Below are 20689 nucleotides of genomic sequence, written 5' to 3'. Positions count from 1 at the left end.
TGCTACTCCAGGCCAGACCGCGGACACGGCTGTTGACCCACACCAGGGAATACAGGAACAGGCAGGTTAGGCTGGCACACAGACAGGTGGGTATTGACAGACATGACTGGCATGCAGACAGGTGGGCACTGGCAGGCACGGCTGGAGTGCAGACAGGAGGATGCTGGCAGGCATGGCTGGTATGAAGACAGGTGGTACTGACAAGTATGGCTGGCGTGCAGACGGGAAGGTACTAGCAGGTTGGAGCACAGGCTGGATAGGGTCCAGTACAGACTGGGATTCAGGAACAGAACCGCAGATGCGGTAGACAAGCAGAGCAGAGAGGAACCGCCGGAGTGGTGGGCAAGGCGGAGCAGAGAGGAACCGCCGGAGCGGTGAGCAAGACAGAGCAGGCAAGAACCGCCGGAGCGGTGAGCAAGGCAGAGCAGGCAAGAACCGCCGGGGCGGTGAGCAAGGCAGAGCAGACAAGAACCGCCGGAGCGGTGAGCAAGGCAGTGCAGGCAAGAACCGCCGGAGCAGTGAGGGGACAGGAAGGGAAAGGCAGAACCAGATACACACAGGATACTTGCAATGAAGTAGCGAGTGGACTCTAAACTCACAAACGGAAGTACAGCGACAACGAGTAGGAGTTAGGTGCAGGTTCAGACTCTGCAGAAAAAGTGAAGGTACGGACATAGAGAAAAACAGGTAACAGACTAGGAGAGTGTTCAGACAGGAACTGAGTGTTCAGACAGGAACTGACACTGCAGCGAGATATAGGAGCGGGTCTGGGTATGCGGCCCCCAGAAGGCGGGACGAACAGGCTAGGAGCGTGTTCAGACTGGCCTGGAAATACAGCCTCCAGGAAGGCGGACAGACAGGCAAGAAAACACAGAACAGGACCTGGCACATTCAGAGTCAAGGAGCGCACTGAATGATAGAGTTGCTCAGGCACCAGCTTCCAGGTGAAGCTGGTTTAAATATCCAGTGACAGACAGCAATAGGCTGAGGACGCATTAGGGGTGTGCCCACAGCAGCTACAAGAAACAGGAAGTAACCGGGCCACCGCCCTAAGCAGTCAGAACAGAGACTGAAGATCAAGTTTGCGATCTTGCATAGTGAGAGATGGTGCACCATGCAAGCCCGCCGCCAGGTATGTTACAATACCCCTTTAAAGACAATGTCCAAAAGTTAGGTTGTGCATTTACTCTTGTTTGACTGTCGATTTAAAATATGACTTGCAGGCAGTGTGAAGCCCCCAGTAGAGGGACCTTAGGAAATTTCTGCATACTATGTTACTATGTAGGAGTTCTATGTAGTATGTTCTCAAGCTTCTCCTAATGGTGTCTTCAGTAGATCTGCATGATTCTTTTACATCTGTCTAATTAGCACTTATGAACATCTACTCTAACAATGAAGCAATGACCACTATAAAGATAAAGAAAATATTCTGAAAATGTCAGCAACAAATATTAGATAAAAAAATGGTGTTCCCAGGAGGATGATAAAGATTTTATGCCGAAATGAAACTTAATACAAAACACATTTGTTTATCTCCAAAATAACTCAGGTGAAAGGTTGGGGATAGCTATACTCAGGGCAAAACTTGGCTTTTTACATCACACGCCTCGATTACAGTGGAGGTTTATCTTGCGAGTTTGTATTCCTTCTGTTATATTATGTGCCATTCGTCAACTATTAGCCAGAATGTCTTTACAGGTGCCTACAATGTGAACAGAGCCATACATATTTGAAAACTGACAGCTACATGCTGTGTGGTCTACTGATATGATCTTACTGCCAATGAAAGTGTGTATTACATGTCAACAACTAAATGTCCTAATAAAGTGATGCAAGTTGCTGCTATTTCTCCCTTGAAAGGGTTAGAGAGAACTCTGTTTTCCAAGGTGCAAATATATTATATCAAAGCATGTCACTACTTCTTGTTCATCCCCTCAATCCAATCCGATGCCCAAAAAGGGCACAGAAGCCAGCAGTATTTTAACCAACATCTTAAAGGGATTCTTCAGGAACCGAAAAAACAAGATAACTAATGAAAATGACAGTATAAATAAATTCCTAAATTAATTTAATTAGCAAATCACAATTGTTTTGTTTAAGGAGGTAATTACTATAGAATTAAATTAGCCGTCATCTTGTTTTACTGAGAGAAACCTGTCCTAGAATGTTAGGAGAGGTACCTGTGACCATGTGCAGTAGGAGGTTTCAGCAAGATGTGCTCCACTAAGGCTATGTTCACACATGTTGTGTTTTTCAGTGTTTTTTGCTGTAGATTTTTATGAAAATTTTCAGTTGCGTTTTGCAGTACCAGCAAAGTCTATGAGAAACCAGAATTCTCTCTTCACACATCATGTTTTTTTTTTTTTGCGAATTTTGTGCCTTGGTTGTTTTTTTGGAAAATAGAGCATGTCACTTCTTTCAGAGTTTTTTCAGCATTTTTTCACCCATGGGAAGTAATGGGTGGTGAAAAAAATGTTGAAAAAAACGCATCAAAAAGAAACCAAAATGTCAGCGTTTTTTCAGTGTTTTTGATGACAAAATAGAATGGGGTTCTTTTTTTTCAAAGAACTTTTTGTACATTTATATAGAGACAGAAGGACAGTGAGACAGTGAAAAAAACGCTGAAAAAATGCACAAAAAATGCATCAAAAACCGCAGCAAAACCTGGGTTGTTGACGCAGCTGATTTCCTGCCACAGGCATCTCTCCTAACATTCTAGGACAGACTACAAGGTGTAAGGTGTAACAAGGTGATGGCCATTTTAATTCAATAGTGATTACCTCTGTAAACAAAATGATTGTGATTTGCTAATTAAACTTATTTAGGAATTTATTTATAAAGATATTTCCTTCAGTTATTTTTTTCTATTTCCGGAGAACCCCTTTAGAGATACCATTAGAGAAAGTTAATAGAAAAGTAGTTCATTTGTATGCATTAATAAATAAAAAACTCAGTTCACATATTTTTTTCACATTTACATGTTTCTGGGATAAAATAAAAGAAAGAATAATGAAAGCCAGATCCAGCACAAGAGAGAGGGCAACTCCAACTGACGGACCCAGTTAACTTCTAATGAATTGCGTTGCAGTGTTTATTATTTTACTTGGAAATGTAACCCTGGATCCTGCGCTGTTTCTTTTCCAGCAAATATTATGGAATCTGCAGTGAAAGTTCTGAATGAGAGTGATATATTTCTAGAAGTTTTTTTTAACTGTCCTTAAAGAAAATCTGCTTGGTCCCCCGAGGCTCCTGAACTGCTCCCATAAGATTAAATTGGCATTTTACTGCATTACAGATGTTGTCTTTGGTGGGATTTGAACCCAGGATCCCAGCGCTGCAGCGCTGGGGTCTTGGGTTCAAATCCCGCCAAGGACTACATCTGCAAGGAGTTTGTATGCTCTCCCTGTGTTTGCGTGGATTTCCTCTGGGTTCTCCGGTTTCCTCCAACACGCCAAAGACATACTGATAGGAAATGTAGATTGTGAGCCCCGATGGGGACAGTGCCGATATTGTCTGTAAAGCACTGTGGTATTAATGGTGCTGTATAAGCGAGTAAAATAAAAAATAAAAAATTAGATTACAACAAAGTCCCTCATGTCCCACACAAATGTTTCTTTACTGTAAAAAGCCCCTCTTAAAGTGTAACTCTTCTTAGGCTAAACTGAACTATTCTGGCGGTGCATCACTTCCCCCAGACCAGTGGACTCCAGCTGCTGTAATAATTCACCTATGGGTGTGATTGACATGCTTTCCCACCACATCCACTTTAAGCATCCCCAACTGGGTGGCTTGTCCAAGTCTTGTGGCTTGTGCTATGTATGCACATGAAGCAGTGGAGTGGAGTTGTAGTGACATCCTTCCAGAACCACATCACTACAGCTTCCTGGGCATGTGCAGCATGCAGCTGGAGCCAAGGAGAGTACACCCAGCTTCACTGCGTTTGCTCAGACAGAAATGCTTGGAGCAAAGGTCCCATGCATGTACTGGAATGAAGGATATGGTTACAGAAACTAAAACTGGACTAGTCCTGGCTAATTAGCATAAGAAAAGATGTACCTTTAAGGTTGATTTTTTGCAGGGTGTGTGTGAGACATCAGGGACTTTGTTTAATTGCAATAATAGGCCAAGTGTACCTTACAGGAGCCTTGGCAGACCTGTCAGGAACCCTTTGCACTGAGCTGAATGATGTTAAATACTTGTGAATTATTATTAATTGGTTATACAGTAACTTTTTTTGTAAATTCTTTACATTTCATTTTCAAGAAATAAAGTCAAATCTTACTTGGAATCAAAGAGTAGAAATATGCAGATTATTAGAAACGCTGTTGGTTTTAGTTCATACCGAGGTGCTATTGGTTTTAACTTCAGTTATCCCCTGGTCTAGTCAAGCTCCGTGAATGCTTGGCTTAGATATTAATGAGCTTGTTCAGTGCAGTAACACATTAAAGGTAACCTACCTGTGGTTTGTTACAGCCATTAAAGAAACTTGGATTACAAATTGGATCACTGAGGTATGACTTTAACAAGTTTGCTCTTAGTCCCTTTGGGGATTCGTTGGTCATTTTTATTCCATTTTGCAATACAGAGACGGGAAAATTTTGCGAAGGATAACTGGTCAGCCACAAGCGGAAACTGGATTTTGTCTTTTCTTTATCTGTAATGACTTCTTCACAGATATGTTCTAGATCTGTGAGCCAACTAATGGCCAAGTGGCAGTTCTGGAGTACAACCCATGTACCTTCTTCAGCGGCCTATAAAAAAAAATCAAAAGTCATGAAAAATACATTATTATTCACATGTCCTCTTATAAAATTAATTAGGAATCCCTGACAATCTGGAGAGAACCCAAACACAATCATTATCCGGAAAATTAAGTTATACGGTCTATGCGACCTTTAATCAATCATCCTACTGTTAATGTTAATTTTTCTGATCTAAAAACCATAGATGTATTTGCATTTTAATGGCCTGTAAATGAGTGTCATCAGGAAGAAATAATAGATTCTTGGCCTTTGGTATAAATTCTTTGTAAAATATTTATGAGAAATGATGTAAAATAAGTAGATGATATTGCTGTTGTTATGACTATAATAACTTTCACACAGTGATAAAGAGTCATAACTAGAAGAAACACTTTATATATGATATTAAATTAATACATAGTTTGAATAATGGTACCTGGAGAGTTATGTAGATCAATTAAAATGATGATTTGCTGTTTCCATAACTCTTCTCATTTGTAAAATTTTTCATAAGTTTGCAGAATTTAAAGGATATGGACACCTTTAGTTTTTTTTTGATAAATGCATATATTTAAGGCTAAAAATCTATTTTGCTACCCTGGTTTATTAATTATTATGCACCATTCTTCATCAATGGAAACCTCAATGCCACTGGATATCTGAAATTGCTACATGATGATGTGTTGCGGTGTTGCTATCAGTGTGTCAAAAGTGGGCGAAGAGGGTTGCATTGACAATCCAACACAATGGGCAGCACTTTGAACACATTTTATAAGTGGTCATAAACTTGTAAAAAACTTATGAAAGAATAAAGTTATGTTAAAACAAAGTACACCATTGTTTTTCTTATGAAATTCTCAATAAGATTGATGCGTCACATGACCCTGTTCCCATTGAAAAAAATAAAGTTGGATCCAAAGTGGCAGACTTCAAAATGGCCACCATGGTCACCACCCATCTGGAAAAGTTTTCCCCCTCCCATATACTAATGTGCCACAAACAGGAAGTTGATATCACCAACCATTCCCATTTAATTTAGGTGTATCCATGTAAATGGCCCACCCTGTACTTTGATTGCTAATATCTTTGTAATGGAAAGGCGAAATAAAAAACAAAGTTTGCTGAAAAGTTCCACTGGTAAGCCCTTTGGTGTACTCTGATGAACACCGTGGATTTTTCTGCTATACTCCTTGAAAGCATAGCACAAACATCTGTCTTTTTATTTTTTTTTAGCCCTTTGTGCATTTATGGGATAAAATGATAAGGCAACCATAATGTGTTATTTCTGAACTATCAATTAGCCTGTACAGCTACGCAGTTATTTTCCTAATAGTCTCTATATTATCTGGTTTGACACAACGTGTATACATACATTTTTTTCATAAAAATCGCCAGTTAGTAATGCTATATTATTGGAATCACCACTATTCAATCACACCGTCACACTATTTTATGCTGGCTCTAAAAAAAAAACATTTTATCATGCCATTGCATAACTTTTTTTTGTGCGTAAAAAAGTATTATTAAATAATACTTTTCTATGACCTGATGACCTGATGAATCACATTTGTTAAATATTGACACAAATAATTAGAATTTTCAATATTAGACTTTTAGAAAAAAAAAATTGAAATTACATATTTCACATTAATGGTCAGTATAAGGCTTTATACAAATATTGTCTCCATTGACATTAGTCTCTGTCCATAATCAAATTTCTTTTTCTAGACAAACACTAGGGCTAATTTCAATGGAAGCAGGTATCAGTCTTTATGGTGTGTGTGGCAAAAATGGAGTACTGGGAACACACCCACACAAACACAGTGAGAATATACATACTTCAGGCAGATACGGACTGTGAATTGATTCTAGTGCTGCACAGCAACATACAACCCCTGGCAAAAATTATGGAATCACCGGGTTCAGAGGATGTTCATTCAGTTGTTTAATGTTGTTGGAAAAAAGCAGATCACAGACATGGCACAAAAATAAAGTCATTTCAAATGGCAACTTTAGGGCTTTAAGAAACACTAAAAGACATCAAGATTAAAAATGTGGTACTCAGTAAGGGTAATTTTTTTCAGACCAAGCAGAGGGAAAAAATGATGGAATCACTCAATTCTGAGGAAAAAATTATGGAATCATGAAAAACAAACACACAAAAGAAGACTCCAATACATCACTAGTATTTTGTTGCACCACCTCTGGCTTTAATAACAGCTTGCAGTCTCTGAGGCATGGACTTAATGAGTGACTAACAGTACTCTTCATCAATCTGGCTCCAACTTTCTCTGATTGCTGTTGCTAGATCAGCTTTGCAGGTTGGAGCCTTGTCATGGACCATTTTCTTCAACTTCCACCAAAGATTTTCATTTGGATTGAGATCTGGACTACTTCCAGGCCATGACATTGAACTTATGTGTCTTCTTTCAAGGAATGTTTTCACAGTCTTTGCTCTATGGCAGGATGCATTATCATCTTGAAAAATGATGTCATCATCCCCAAACATCCTTTCAATTGTTGGGATAAGAAAATTGTCTAAAATATCAATGTAAACTTGGGCATTTATTGAAGATGTAATGACAGCCATCTCCCCAGTGCCTTTACCTGACATGCAGCCCCATATCATAAATGACTGTGGAAATTTGCATGTTCTCTTCATGCAGTCATCTTTATAAATCTCATTGGAACGGCATCAAACAAAAGTTCCAGCATCACCTTGCCCAATGCAGATACGCGATTCATCACTGAATATGACTTTCATCCAGTCATCCACAGTCCACGATTGCTTTTCCTTAGCCCATTGTAACCTTGTTTTTTTCTGTTTAGGTGTTAATGATGGCTTATGTTTAGTATTTCTGTATGTAAATCTCATTTCCTTTAGGCGGTTTCTTACAGTTTGGTCACAGACATTTACTCCAGTTTCCTCCCATTCGTTCCTCATTTGTTTTGTTGTGCATTTCCTGTTTTGGAGACATATTGCTTTAAGTTTCCGGTCTTGACGCTTTGATGTCTTCCTTGGTCTACCAGTATGTTTGCCTTTAACAACCTTCCCATATTGTTTGTATTTGGTCCAGATTTTAGACACAGCTGACTGTGAACAACTGTAATGGGTCTGGGAGGCGGAACCTCTGAGCTACTATACAAGGGGGCGGTCCTTGTAAGGGAGCGGGTGGCGACCAGGGAAGACGGGCAGGCAGTCACAGCAGGTGACCGGGACAGTCTCTGAGTGAACAGGCTGGAGGTCACGGCAAGTGACCGGGGCAGTCTCTGGATGAACGGGCAGGAGATCACGGCAAGTGACCGGGGCAGTCTCTGGATGAATGGGCAGGAGGTCACGGCAAGTGACCGGGGCAGTCTCTGGATGAACGGGCAGGAGGTCACGGCAAGTGACCGGGGCAGTCTCTGGGTAAAGGGTAGGTATGACCTGTGATGGCAGAGCCTCCAGGTAGGCTAGCCGGCAGATGGTAGATGTGTGCTCCCAGGTGAGCAAGCGAGAGTCTCTGGAATGGCAGGTGGTCACAGCACGTGACGGCGGAGCCTCCAGGTAGGCTAGCAGGCAGGTAGCAGGTGTGCGCTCCCAGGTGAGCGGGCAGGAGTCTCTGGAATGGCAGGTGGTCACAGCACGTGACGGCGGAGCCTCCAGGTAGGCTAGCAGGCAGGTAGCAGATGTGCGCTCCCAGGTGAGCGGGCAAGCTGGTCCATAGACAGACTGACAGGAGTTGGAGGGCAGACCGTCGGACCTCAGGCTAGCAGGCAGGTAGCAGAAGAGCGCTCCCAGGTGAGCGGGCAAGCTGGTCCTTAGACAGACTGACAGGAGTCGGTAGGCAGACCGTCGGACCTCAGGCTAGCAGGCAGATGAGCGGAATATCAGGCAGGAATCTGGCAGGTAACTGGCAACGGGACCTGAGGGCTGAAGCAGAGTAGTGAACAGTGCAACAACATTGCTCGGGCACCTCCATTTTGGAGGAGGTGCCTTATATATGGTGAAGTCCTCCGGCCATTGGCCGGGGACTCCTTAGGACGGCGCGCGCGGCCCCTTTAAGAGGGAGGGAGCGCGCGCGCGCCCTAAGCACAGTGGCCGGGAAGGAGCGCGCGCTGCCAGCAGAGCGGGAGGAGGATGCCGGCTCGGAGCAGAGGGGTGAGGGGAACAGCGTCCCTGCCTAGCAGAGGGCAGGGACGCCGGCGCTACAGTACCCCCCCCTTTAGGCCCCCCCTTTTTTAGGCCAGAGAGAAATTTAGCTAGGATGAGAGGGGCATGGATGTTCTCCCGGGGCTCCCACGTTCTCTCTTCAGGACCAAACCCCTTCCAATCTACTAGAAAAAAGGTCTTCCCTCTTACGCTTTTGGTGGCCAGAATGTTCTCTACCTCAAATTCGTTTTCAGCGGAAACCGGAGCAGGAGGTGTACCTGTAGACTTGGAAAAAGAGTTAAGTACCACAGGTTTGTGGAAAGATACATGGAAGGAGTTAGGGATCCGCAAGTTGGCCGGGAGTTTCAATTTATAGGCCACTGGGCTGATCTGACTGATGACCTCCAGAGGACCGATGAACCGAGGCCCTAACTTATAGGAAGGAATCTTGAGCCAGACATACTTGGACGAGAGCCAGACCTTATCCCCTGGACGGAATTGAGGAGGATCCAGACGTTTTTTGTCAGCATGTCTTTTCATACGCTCGGATGACAGAAGGAGTGCGGATCGGGTACTCTCCCATATGGAGGAAAATTTGTTAACAAGAGATTCCGCAGCCGGATTGTCCACCGAGGTGGAGACGGGAAATGGGATCCGAGGATGCTGACCGAAGACTATAAAAAACGGGGATTTGGAGGAAGATTCGCTCTCGTGATTGTTGTAAGAAAATTCGGCCCATGGCAGGAGATCCACCCAGTCTGAATGGTGGGCATTAACGAAGTGCCGGAGGTAACTGGTCAGGTTCTGATTGATCCGCTCCACTTGACCATTAGACTGTGGGTGGTAAGCGGAGGAGAAGTCCAGGGTGACGTCTAGCAGTTTACAAGTGGCTCTCCAGAAGCGTGAGGTGAACTGTACCCCACGATCTGACACGATGTGGAGGGGCAGGCCATGAAGACGGAAGATGTGGCGGATAAAGTCTTTAGCCAGCTCGGGTGCAGACGGGAGGCCTGGCAGGGGAACGAAATGAGCCATCTTGGAAAAGCGGTCAGCGACCACCCAAATGACCGTACAACCGGCAGAGACGGGGAGATCAGTTATAAAGTCCATTGCTATATGCTGCCAGGGGGCAGCAGGTACTGGGAGCAGAAGGAGGCGACCGGCTGGCAGATGTCTCGGAACCTTGTTGCGGGCGCAGGACACACAGGCAGAAACAAAGTCTATTACGTCCTTGTGCAGGGTAGACCACCAGTAGTGGCAGGTAATAAGCTGGAGGGTCTTTTTCTGACCGGCGTGGCCAGCTAGTTTAGACGAGTGACCCCAGTGTAGGATCTTCTCCCGATCAGGTACTGATACGAACGTCTTACCGGGAGGGAGACGATTTAGACTCACGGGAGCCACCTGCATTACTCTGGCGGGATCGATGATGTGTTTCGGTTCCTCCTCAAGATCAGACACCAGAAAAGATCGGGATAAGGCGTCCGCCTTGATGTTTTTGTCAGCCGGGCGAAAATGAAGAATAAAATCAAAGCGAGCAAAAAACAAGGACCACCGAGCTTGGCGCGGGTTAAGTCTCTGAGCATGCTGGAGGTAAGCCAAGTTCTTGTGGTCAGTGTAAATTATTACCGGGTGAAGAGCCCCTTCGAGCAGGTAACGCCACTCCTCCAATGCCAGCTTGATGGCCAATAACTCTCGATCTCCTATGGAATAGTTGCGCTCAGAAGAGGAGAAGAGTTTGGAGAAGAAGCCACAAGTTACCATTCTCCCGGAAGATGATTTTTGGGTAAGTACCGCTCCGGCTCCAGAGGAGGAGGCGTCAACCTCCAGGAAGAACTGCTTGTTGCCATCTGGGCGATGCAGCACCGGGGCGGAAGAGAAGGCCTGTTTTAAGGAAAGAAAGGCCTCCTCTGCTTCGGGTGGCCACTCTCTGGGATTAGTGCCCTTACGGGTGAGCGTGGAAATTGGGGCAGTCCGGGAAGAGAAGTGCGGTATGAAGAGGCGGTAGTAGTTGGCGAAGCCCAGGAACCGCTGAATGGCCTTCAACCCCTCCGGTCGGGGCCATTTCTCGATGGCAGACAGTTTCTCTGGATCCATTTGAAGGCCGGTCTGAGAAATAATGTAGCCCAAAAACGGAAGCGAGGTCTGCTCAAAGAGGCACTTCTCATATTTAGCGAAGAGGTGATTCTGCCTGAGCCTGAGCAGGACCTGACGAACGTCTCTCCGGTGAGTCTGGAGATCCGGAGAGAAGACCAAGATGTCGTCCAGGTACACCACTACGCAGGAGTAGAGAAGGTCCCGGAAGATGTCATTGACCAACTCTTGAAAGACGGCAGGAGCGTTACAGAGACCAAAGGGCATTACAAGGTACTCATAGTTGCCGTCCCGGGTGTTGAATGCAGTCTTCCATTCATCCCCTTGACGGATACGGACCAGGTTGTACGCCCCACGGAGGTCCAGTTTGGTGAAGATTCTAGCCCCCCTCAGATGATCAAATAATTCTGGAATGAGCGGAAGGGGGTACTTATTCTTCACCGTGATCTGGTTAAGGTCTCTATAGTCTATACAGGGACGGAGAGAGCCGTCCTTCTTTTTTACGAAAAAGAAGCCTGCTCCCGCCGGGGAGGTAGATTTCCGGATGAATCCCTTGGCCAAATTCTCCTCAATATATTCGGACATCGACCGGGTCTCAGCAGCGGACAATGGGTAAATACGCCCACGGGGAGACGTAGTACCGGGTAACAGGTCGATAGGACAGTCGTATGGTCTATGAGGGGGTAATGTCTCTGCCTCCTTTTTATTAAAGACATCAGCAAATGACCAATAGGGAATCGGAAGTCCAGGTAGATTAGTTGGGGTAGGAGAAGGACGGGCGGGATGAACAGGAACCAAACAAGTCTTATGACAGTCCTGTCCCCAGCGAAGGACTTCTCCGGTCTGCCAGTCAAGCACGGGTGCATGTCTCTGGAGCCAAGGTAGACCTAGTAAGAGGGCGTGAGAGAGTCCAGGCAGAACATGAAAAGAGATGCTCTCAGAATGCAGCATTCCCACCTGCAGAGTTACGGATTCGGTGATGAGTTGGATGGGACGTGGTAAGAGGCCCCCATCCAGAGCAGCGACAGATAATGGTATAGCCAGAGGTTTGGTGGGAATGCGGTATTTTTCTACCAGGGCCTGTGAAATAAGATTCCCGGCCGCTCCAGAGTCAAGTTGGGCTAGTTCGAAAAAACGATTCTCCCCGCAGATAATTGAGACTGACAGCAGCAGAGATGGAGAGGATTTATTCTTGTCTAGGTCGACCTCTCTGAGCGAACCTAGACACAGGCGTTTCCCGACCTCTCCGGGCAGGTACGGATCCGGTGCTCCTTACTGCCACAGTAGAAGCAGCTCCCCTCGGCACGGCGTAAGTCCTGACGGGTTTTGACCATCTTGGTCTGGTCGACCTGCATAGGCTCAGGAGAGTGTACCTGGGGAGAAACGGAGGGAGTGACGGATTTCTGAAAAGTAGGAGCTAGACGTGGGAACCTCCTCTCACGGCTGACTTCTTTGGCACGCTCCTGGAACCGTAGGTCAATCCGGGTGGCAAGAGTTATTAGGTCATCGAGAGTGGTAGGAATGTCTCGACTGGCAAGTTCATCTTTAATACGGCCGGACAGACCCTCCCAGAAGACAGATACCAGAGCGTCATTATCCCAGGCCAGCTCCGAGGCAAGGGTACGGAACCGTATGGCATATTGGCCCACGGTGAGACTTCCCTGACGGAGGCGTAGCAGAGATGATGCGGATGAGGTCTTCCGTCCAGGTTCGTCGAAGACTTTCCGGAAAGCCGTGAGAAAGGCAGGCAAGTCGGACACCAGGGGGTCTCCTCTCTCCCATAGAGGATTTAGCCAGGCCAGGGCCTCCCCGGTGAGATGGGACATGATGAAGGCAATTTTGACCCGGTCGGAGTTAAACTGGTGGGACAGGAGTTCAAAGTGCAGGGTGCACTGATTTATAAAGCCCCGAGCCTGAGCGGAGTCGCCTCCGAAGCGAGGAGGTGCAGAAAGCCGGGGTAGGATACCATAGTATTGGTGGGCAGCGGAGCTGCCGGATTACGAGTCATGGCACTGGCGGTGGTTGCTGGTGGAGCAGTCAGAGTGTCCAGGCGAGAATTGACATTCCGCAGGTGACCCAGGATGGACTCCTGTTGGGACCTCTGACGGGACAGTTCATGACACAGGTCCGAGAGTGAGGGAGCTTGGGTGCCACCGGGTTCCATGGCCCGAGCAAACTGTAACGGGTCTGGGAGGCGAAACCTCTGAGCTACTATACAAGGGGGCGGTCCTTGTAAGGGAGCGGGTGGCGACCAGGGAAGACGGGCAGGCAGTCACAGCAGGTGACCGGGACAGTCTCTGAGTGAACGGGCTGGAGGTCACGGCAAGTGACCGGGGCAGTCTCTGGATGAACGGGCAGGAGGTCACGGCAAGTGACCGGGGCAGTCTCTGGATGAACAGGCAGGAGGTCACGGCAAGTGACCGGGGCAGTCTCTGGATGAACGGGCAGGAGGTCACGGCAAGTGACCGGGGCAGTCTCTGGGTAAAGGGTAGGTACGACCTGTGATGGCAGAGCCTCCAGGTAGGCTAGCCGGCAGATGGTAGATGTGTGCTCCCAGGTGAGCAAGCGAGAGTCTCTGGAATGGCAGGTGGTCACAGCACGTGACGGCGGAGCCTCCAGGTAGGCTAGCAGGCAGGTAGCAGGTGTGCGCTCCCAGGTGAGCGGGCAGGAGTCTCTGGAATGGCAGGTGGTCACAGCACATGACGGCGGAGCCTCCAGGTAGGCTAGCAGGCAGGTAGCAGATGTGCGCTCCCAGGTGAGCGGGCAAGCTTGTCTATAGACAGACTGACAGGAGTTGGAGGGCAGACCGTCGGACCTCAGGCTAGCAGGCATTTAGCAGAAGAGCGCTCCCAGGTGAGCGGGCAAGCTGGTCCTTAGACAGACTGACAGGAGTCGGTAGGCAGACCGTCGGACCTCAGGCTAGCAGGCAGATAAGCGGAATATCAGGCAGGAATCTGGCAGGTAACTGGCAACGGGACCTGAGGGCTGAAGCAGAGTAGTGAACAGTGCAACAACATTGCTCGGGCACCTCCATTTTGGAGGAGGTGCCTTATATATGGTGAAGTCCTCCAGCCATTGGCCGGGGACTCCTTAGGACGGCGCGCGCGGCCCCTTTAAGAGGGAGGGAGCGCGCGCCCTAAGCACAGTGGCCGGGAAGGAGCGCGCGCTGCCAGCAGAGCGGGAGGAGGACGCTGAGCTCGGAGCAGAGGGGTGAGGGGAACAGCGTCCCTGCCTAGCATAAGGCAGGGACGCCGGCGCTACAACAACCAAGATCTTTTGCAACATTGCGTGATGATTTACCTTCTTTTAAGAGTTTGATAATCCTCTCCTTTGTTTCAATTGACATCTCTCATGTTGGAGCCATGATTCATGTCAGTCCACTTGGTGCAACAGCTCTCCAAGATGTGATTACTCCTTTTTAGATGCAGACTAACGAGCAGATGTAATTTGATGCAGGTGTTAGTTTTGGAAATGAAAATTTACCGGGTGATTCCATAATTTTTTCCTCAGAATTGAGTGATTCCATAATTTTTTCCCTCTGCTTTGTCTGCAAAAAATTACCCTTACTGAGTACCACATTTTAATCTTGATTTCTTTTAGTGTTTCTTAAAGCCCTAAAGTTGCTATTTGAAATGACTTTAGTTTTGTGCAATGTCTGTGATCTGCTTTTTTTCAACAACATTAAACAACTGAATGAACATCCTCCAAGCCCGGTGATTCCATAATTTTTGCCAGGGGTTGTAGTTAGCCACTTAGCCATCAATGAGTATAAACTTGAGTTTCATTGTTATTTCTTCATTAAATAAACTGATGAGATTTAACATATTGGGGCTGATTTATTGTGCTAAATGAGCCAGAATTCTGGCTCTATTTGAGAACAAAAATTGGCATAGTGCAGAGTTTTTGTGTTGTAGACAATTTTTCTTCTTACTAGACAAGGTGGCATGGCTTAGAATTATATGGATATGGCTTATTGAAATGTGGTGGCATAAAATACGCTAATGTGCAACAATGTTTTTGTGTAAAAATAATGTCTGCATAATAATAAAAAATGCATTGATAAATTTGATACATCTAGTCTATACTGTGTCCGGGATTATTAGGCAAGTTACTATTTTGACAGTAACATAATTTTTATGAAGATTTTCCAACTCCAAGTTGTATAAATTTGAATGCTTATTGGAAGAAGCAGATCCGGTGATGCGTATTTGTGTAATAAGGGGAGGGTGAGACCTAAGGTTATCAACACCTTTATGAATGTGTGCAGGATGATTAGGCAGCTTGCTTTGCTAAGGCAAATTGGTCCAGAAAAGAGATTTAACTGACTCTGAAAAGTCAAACATTGTTGAAAGTCTTACAGAAGGATGCAGCACTCTTGAAATGACTAAGATATTGGGATGTGATCGCAGAACCACCAAATGTTCTGTTGCAAATAGTCAACAGGGTCACAAAAAACCTGTTGAGAAAAAAAGATGGACATTAACTGCCAAAGATTTGATATGAATGAAATGTGAACAACCAGAAACCCATTATTCTCTTGTGCTGCCAGATTCCAGAACTATAACTTTCCCGGAGTGCCGAGAAGTACAAGATGTTTAGTGCTCAGACACATGACCAAGGTAAGGAAGGCTAAAACCTAACCACCACTGAACAAGACCCATATATTGAAATGTCAAGACTGGGACAAAAAATATCTGAAAGCAGATTTTTCAAAAGGTTTTATAGACTGATGAGATGAGATGAGAGAGACTCCTCACTGACCAGATAGATGGGCCTGTGCCTGGATCAGTAATGGGCACAGACCTACACTTTGACTCAGATACTAAGAAAATGGAGGTTGGGTATTGCTATGGGCTGGTATTATTCTAGTTGAGCTAGTTGGACCTTCTTGGGTTGAATTTTTAATCAAAATCAACTATCAAATTCACTGCCAGTTTTTGGAAGACACTTTCTTCAAGCAGCAGTACAGCATTTTTCAAGAAAACCATGGTTTTTATCCAGGACAATGATCTATCGCATGCATCAAAGTACTCCACTGCCTGGCTAGCCAGTATAGGCCTTAAAGGAGTGGTCATAAATGCAAATTAATTTTCATCCCAAATGCCTATCTATTTAATACCACAATCTAAACTATTTTCTAATATACTTTAATTAAAAATGTTCCTATCCTTCCCTAACTACACTATCTAACTGCTTTTCTGTTTTTTTTCTTGCTTCCTTTTTAATGATTCTTCATTTGATAATCCCAGTGCATGCTGGTATAATGGTCAAATGAACCATCATCAAGGGGGTAGAGACTGCGGTGACTGCGACAGTCTCTGTCCCCTTCCTGAAACGAAGCGTTATCAGTGATCTTCGTTTCAGGGTTGCTGGGCTAGTTCCTGCTCTGTCACTGTGTGATGTGCACAAAGACAGCTTGCTCTATTGTTGACTCAGATCAGTAGTAATGAGCTGGCAACAGAGCACATTGTCAGTGAGCAAGTTGAATACCCGGCTTGCAGAGACTAGTCACATACGGCGGCAGTGTTGGTCTCTGCAAGCCGGTTATTCATCTTACAATGAGCACTGACTGTTCGCTTTGTTGCTGGCTCATTACTACTGATCTGAGTCGGCGAGTGAGTGCACTGTCTTTGTGCACATTGCATAGTGACAGAGCAGGGACTATACCAGCCCCTGAACCGAAGGTCACTGATGATGCTTCATTTCAGGAAGGGGGCAGAGGCTGCGACAGTGACCATAGTACAGTGTCCATTTTAGGACATGATTAGATATCAAAATCAAACATCAGAATTTGAGGCTAAATAACCTGTCTGAGAACTGATTTTGACAAATGATTCTGACAAGTGATACTGACGAGTGATTCTGACAAGTGATTCTGACAAATGATTTTGACAAGTGATTCTGACAAGTGATTTTGACAAATGATTCTGAGAAGTGATTTTGACAAGTGATTCTGACAAGTGACTTTTACAACTATAATAATAATAAAAAAAAGTAACTGTTCGCTGATGGGACTTGAACCCAAAATTCTGTGCCCAAAGCCAGTACACTAACCACTGAGTTATAAGCTCAGTTGTAAAAGCCTAGGAGTTCTATTTGGTTATATAATTTTCAGTGCAAACTTGTCTAAAACTCATTGGGACTTATGCACAGACTGCAAGCAAGCCAAGTTCAAATGATGTTTGATTTTGATGTGTGAGTCTGATATGTGACTTTCTTCAAAAATCAGAATCACAATGACTTTTAGTCACCCTGAGTATTTTCATGGTTGATCTCATAAGACAAGAAAAGCTGCTGGTTGCTATCACTTGACTGGATAGTGCAATGGTAAGGTATCAGTCTCTGAAACTATAGTGTTAGAGTTCAAATCCTAATAGGAATAAGTATTTTTTTTTTAATTATGCCTATTTAGCACACAAACTACAGGGGTGTTTTACGTTTAATATCTGACACTCTGATGGTCATCCTGATGTGTTAAGACTTTCAAACACGCTGTCTATTTGCATGGTAAATTACATAGCTAAAGTAAATTGGGAGATTGCAGCCAGTACTTGGGTGGATGGAAATCAAAATTTACAATAAAGACATTTTATCATTAGACCCCTTTAAGAAATTATGCAAATGTAAAGTCACTTGCAAATAGATATGTAGTAAATTATTGCCTCCCAATTTACTTTGGGTATGTAATTTACCATGCTAATAGACAGCGTGTCTTTAACTCTTACCACATCAGGATGACAATCAGAGTGTCAGATAATAAAAGTAAAACACCCCTGTAGTTTGTGTGCTAAATAGGTATAATTAAAAAAAATCTTATTCCTGTCAGGATTAAACTCCAACACTGTAGTTTCAGAAACTGATGCCTTACCATTAAGCTATCCAGTCAAGTGATACTAACTGATGGCTTTTCTTGTCTTATGAGATCAACCATGAAAATACTCAGGGTGACTAAAAGTCATTGTGATTCTGATTCTGACTGCTTGCTTGCAGTCTGTGCATAAGTCCCAATGAGTTTTAGATAAACAAGTTTGCACTTAAAATCATATAACCAAATAGAACTCCTAGGTTTTCACAACTGAGTTTATAGCTCAGTGGTTAGTGCACTGGCTTTGGGACACAGAATTTTGGATTCAAGTCCCATCAGTGAACAGTTACTTTTTTTAAAAAATGATTATTACAGTTGTAAAAGTCACTTGTCAAAGTCACTTGTCAAAATCACTCCTCAAAATCACTCGTCAGAATCACTCTTCAGAATCAGTCGTCAGAATCACTTGTCAGAATCGCTCATCAAAATCACTCATCAAAATCACTCGTCAGAATCACTTATCAAAATCACTTGTCAGAATCACTCATCAGAATCACTTGTCAGAATCACTTGTCACAATCGCTCATCAAAATCACTCGTCAAAATCACTTGTCAGAATCACTCGTCAGAATCACTTATCAAAATCACTTGTCAGAATCAGTTCTCAGACAGGGTATTTAGCCTCAAACTGACATCATTCTAATGTTTGACTTTGATATCTGATCATGTCCTAAAATGGACACTGTACCATAGCCTCTGTTTTCTGATGACGCTTCGTTTGAGTATCCTAGCATGCAGTGGGGATTCTCAAATTAAGCGTCATCAAAAGGAAGTAGGAATAAAAAGAAAAGCTGATAAATTGTATAGTTAGGGAAGGACAGGGAGTTTTCAATTAAGGTATATTAGAAAATAGTTTGGATTATGACATTAAATAGATAGGCATTTAGGATGAAAATTAATTTGTATTTTGGACCACCCCAAATGAAAGAATAATGACATGCCCCCCTTCCTCACCTGACCTAAACACTTATAGCAAATTAAGAAAGAAATAACTACAGGCTATATCAAATTAAAACAAGCTTATTTGAGGATAATCACAGGAAAAGTAGGCCAAGACTTACTTGTTTTGTACAGGATAAGTAAATTTATGTAAATAGCCCAACAAATCTTTTTTTTCTACTAGTTACTTAAAATACAGGTTAAATACATGACTTACTGAGCTAAAGTAGCAGATAAATTTTATCACTGACAGTTCAGAAAAGAGTAAATGAATAAGAACCCCAATGGTAGAGCTCGCCATGATACAGAGGCAGTGAAGCTCAGACGAGCGGGAGTCTGTCCTTTGATCAGATGTGCCTAAATTTGAGATTTCTGATTCTGTCATTTCTTGGCAAAAAGGCTAACAAATAATAAAGATGGTTTCAGAGGTTTTCAACATATTACAAAATCTTGCTGTTGAATATTTATTTAGGTTGTTTTTACATATGCTGTTTTGATGCAGTTTTTAAAGCTAATGCAGGGAGAGGAGGAATAGAATATAGGAAAATATATATTTGAGAAGATATTTTCTACTGAAATGAATCCTAATTTTAGCTTTGTAAACAACATTAAAGGCACCCTGATAATAATAAGTGAACATTAACTCCCCGGTTCTCATATATATAATCATATGGATCTGTAAAAATGGATATTGTATGGCTAGCGTAGTTGTCATCAATCATGTAATTATGGGAAAGATCTTACCTTCTTAATCATTTTTCGAGCAATAGGACCTTGCCCTTGACCCAGTGAAATAGTTTGAAGATTCATACCCCCCATCTCTGTAAGTAAAAAGAAATCAGGTTAAAATATGTTTAATTCTGAAATGAAGTCTTAAGTAGGGAGACGTGATGGAAGGCATTTTAGGCTGGATGTGTACTAGTAAGGCAACACAAATCTCTTGCTTCTCTGTGTTCTTAAAAAAAAATCAAACCATTCACTAAGAATAATGCTATCGTACATTGATTCTGCAGCTGCTGTTCTTCTTAATCCAAGATAAAATGGAGATAGATTACAAGCACAATATCAGGAGAAATAAGAATCTGACAGATAAATACCAAACAAGGCGTAAGCTTTGGAATTACTTTTGGATATATTACAAATGATCAAGGAAGAAAGCACATGGCGATTAACACTTAATGCACTTAGATACTAAGGCTTCCTTTATGCACACTTTTTCATCCTATGCTTTGTCTTGTAAAAATACCATGCTTTTCAGGTATTTTTTTAAATTATTACATTTGTCAAGTTAGATTCACACTAGTATTAAAATGTAATTTTTTTGTTCCTTTAAGGGCACAGAAAATTGGAATTCATGCAGGAAATGGATACCAAATGATGGACACAAATGGTGTCCAGCAGAACCCATTTGCTTACAATGAAGTTCACATAATTTTGATTTCTGTTAGGATGGCCATATTTTTAGGCTATGTGCCCACGATGCAGAAATGCTCCGGATTTTTTCCTGAGCGTTTCTGCATCTCCCTGGCAGAAAAAACACATGTGGATTGTACATGCGTTTTTCCTGCCAGGGACAAGCGGTAGTGAAGCGTTCTTCACATGCATTTCCGCATGCGGGTTGTCAAGCGCTTTCCAAGCGATTTTAGCATCACTTGGAAAGTGCTTGACAACTTGGTCACAATATATAAATCCATGCAAACGGCATAAATTTATATAGTGTGACCGAAAGAATGGTAAAAAATAATAAATATTATACTTACCTTCTGATGGCCCCCGGTGTCTTTATTCGATGCGTCCTGGCTTGCCGGCAGCTCGCTGTAGACTAAAGGACCTGCCGACGTCAGCGGTCGCCTAAATGACATCATGGCAGGTCCTTGAGTCCACCGCGAGCAGCCAGCAAGCCAAGACAAGGATACCGGG

At 43.9% G+C, this 20689-nt stretch overlaps 1 protein-coding gene across 1 annotated transcript in view; it reads right to left on the bottom strand.

Moving 5' to 3' along the window:
- Positions 1-20689, bottom strand: part of LOC141165727 (dynein axonemal heavy chain 3-like) — a 2796342-nt gene that overhangs the window by 99558 nt on the left and 2676095 nt on the right. The window contains exons 69-70 of the mRNA XM_073651577.1: positions 19514-19590; positions 4458-4751 (exon numbers count right to left, since the gene is read on the bottom strand). Of these exons, the coding sequence (XP_073507678.1) occupies positions 4458-4751; positions 19514-19590 (371 nt within the window). The remainder of the gene's footprint in view (positions 1-4457; positions 4752-19513; positions 19591-20689) is intronic.

This window comes from Phyllobates terribilis, unplaced genomic scaffold, assembly GCF_046119375.1.
Source record: "Phyllobates terribilis strain yellow unplaced genomic scaffold, ASM4611937v1 Scaffold_11__3_contigs__length_659146591, whole genome shotgun sequence".
NCBI lineage: Eukaryota > Metazoa > Chordata > Amphibia > Anura > Dendrobatidae > Phyllobates > Phyllobates terribilis.
Note: the sequence above shows the minus strand (reverse complement) of the source record. Positions and strands in the feature narration are given on the sequence as shown.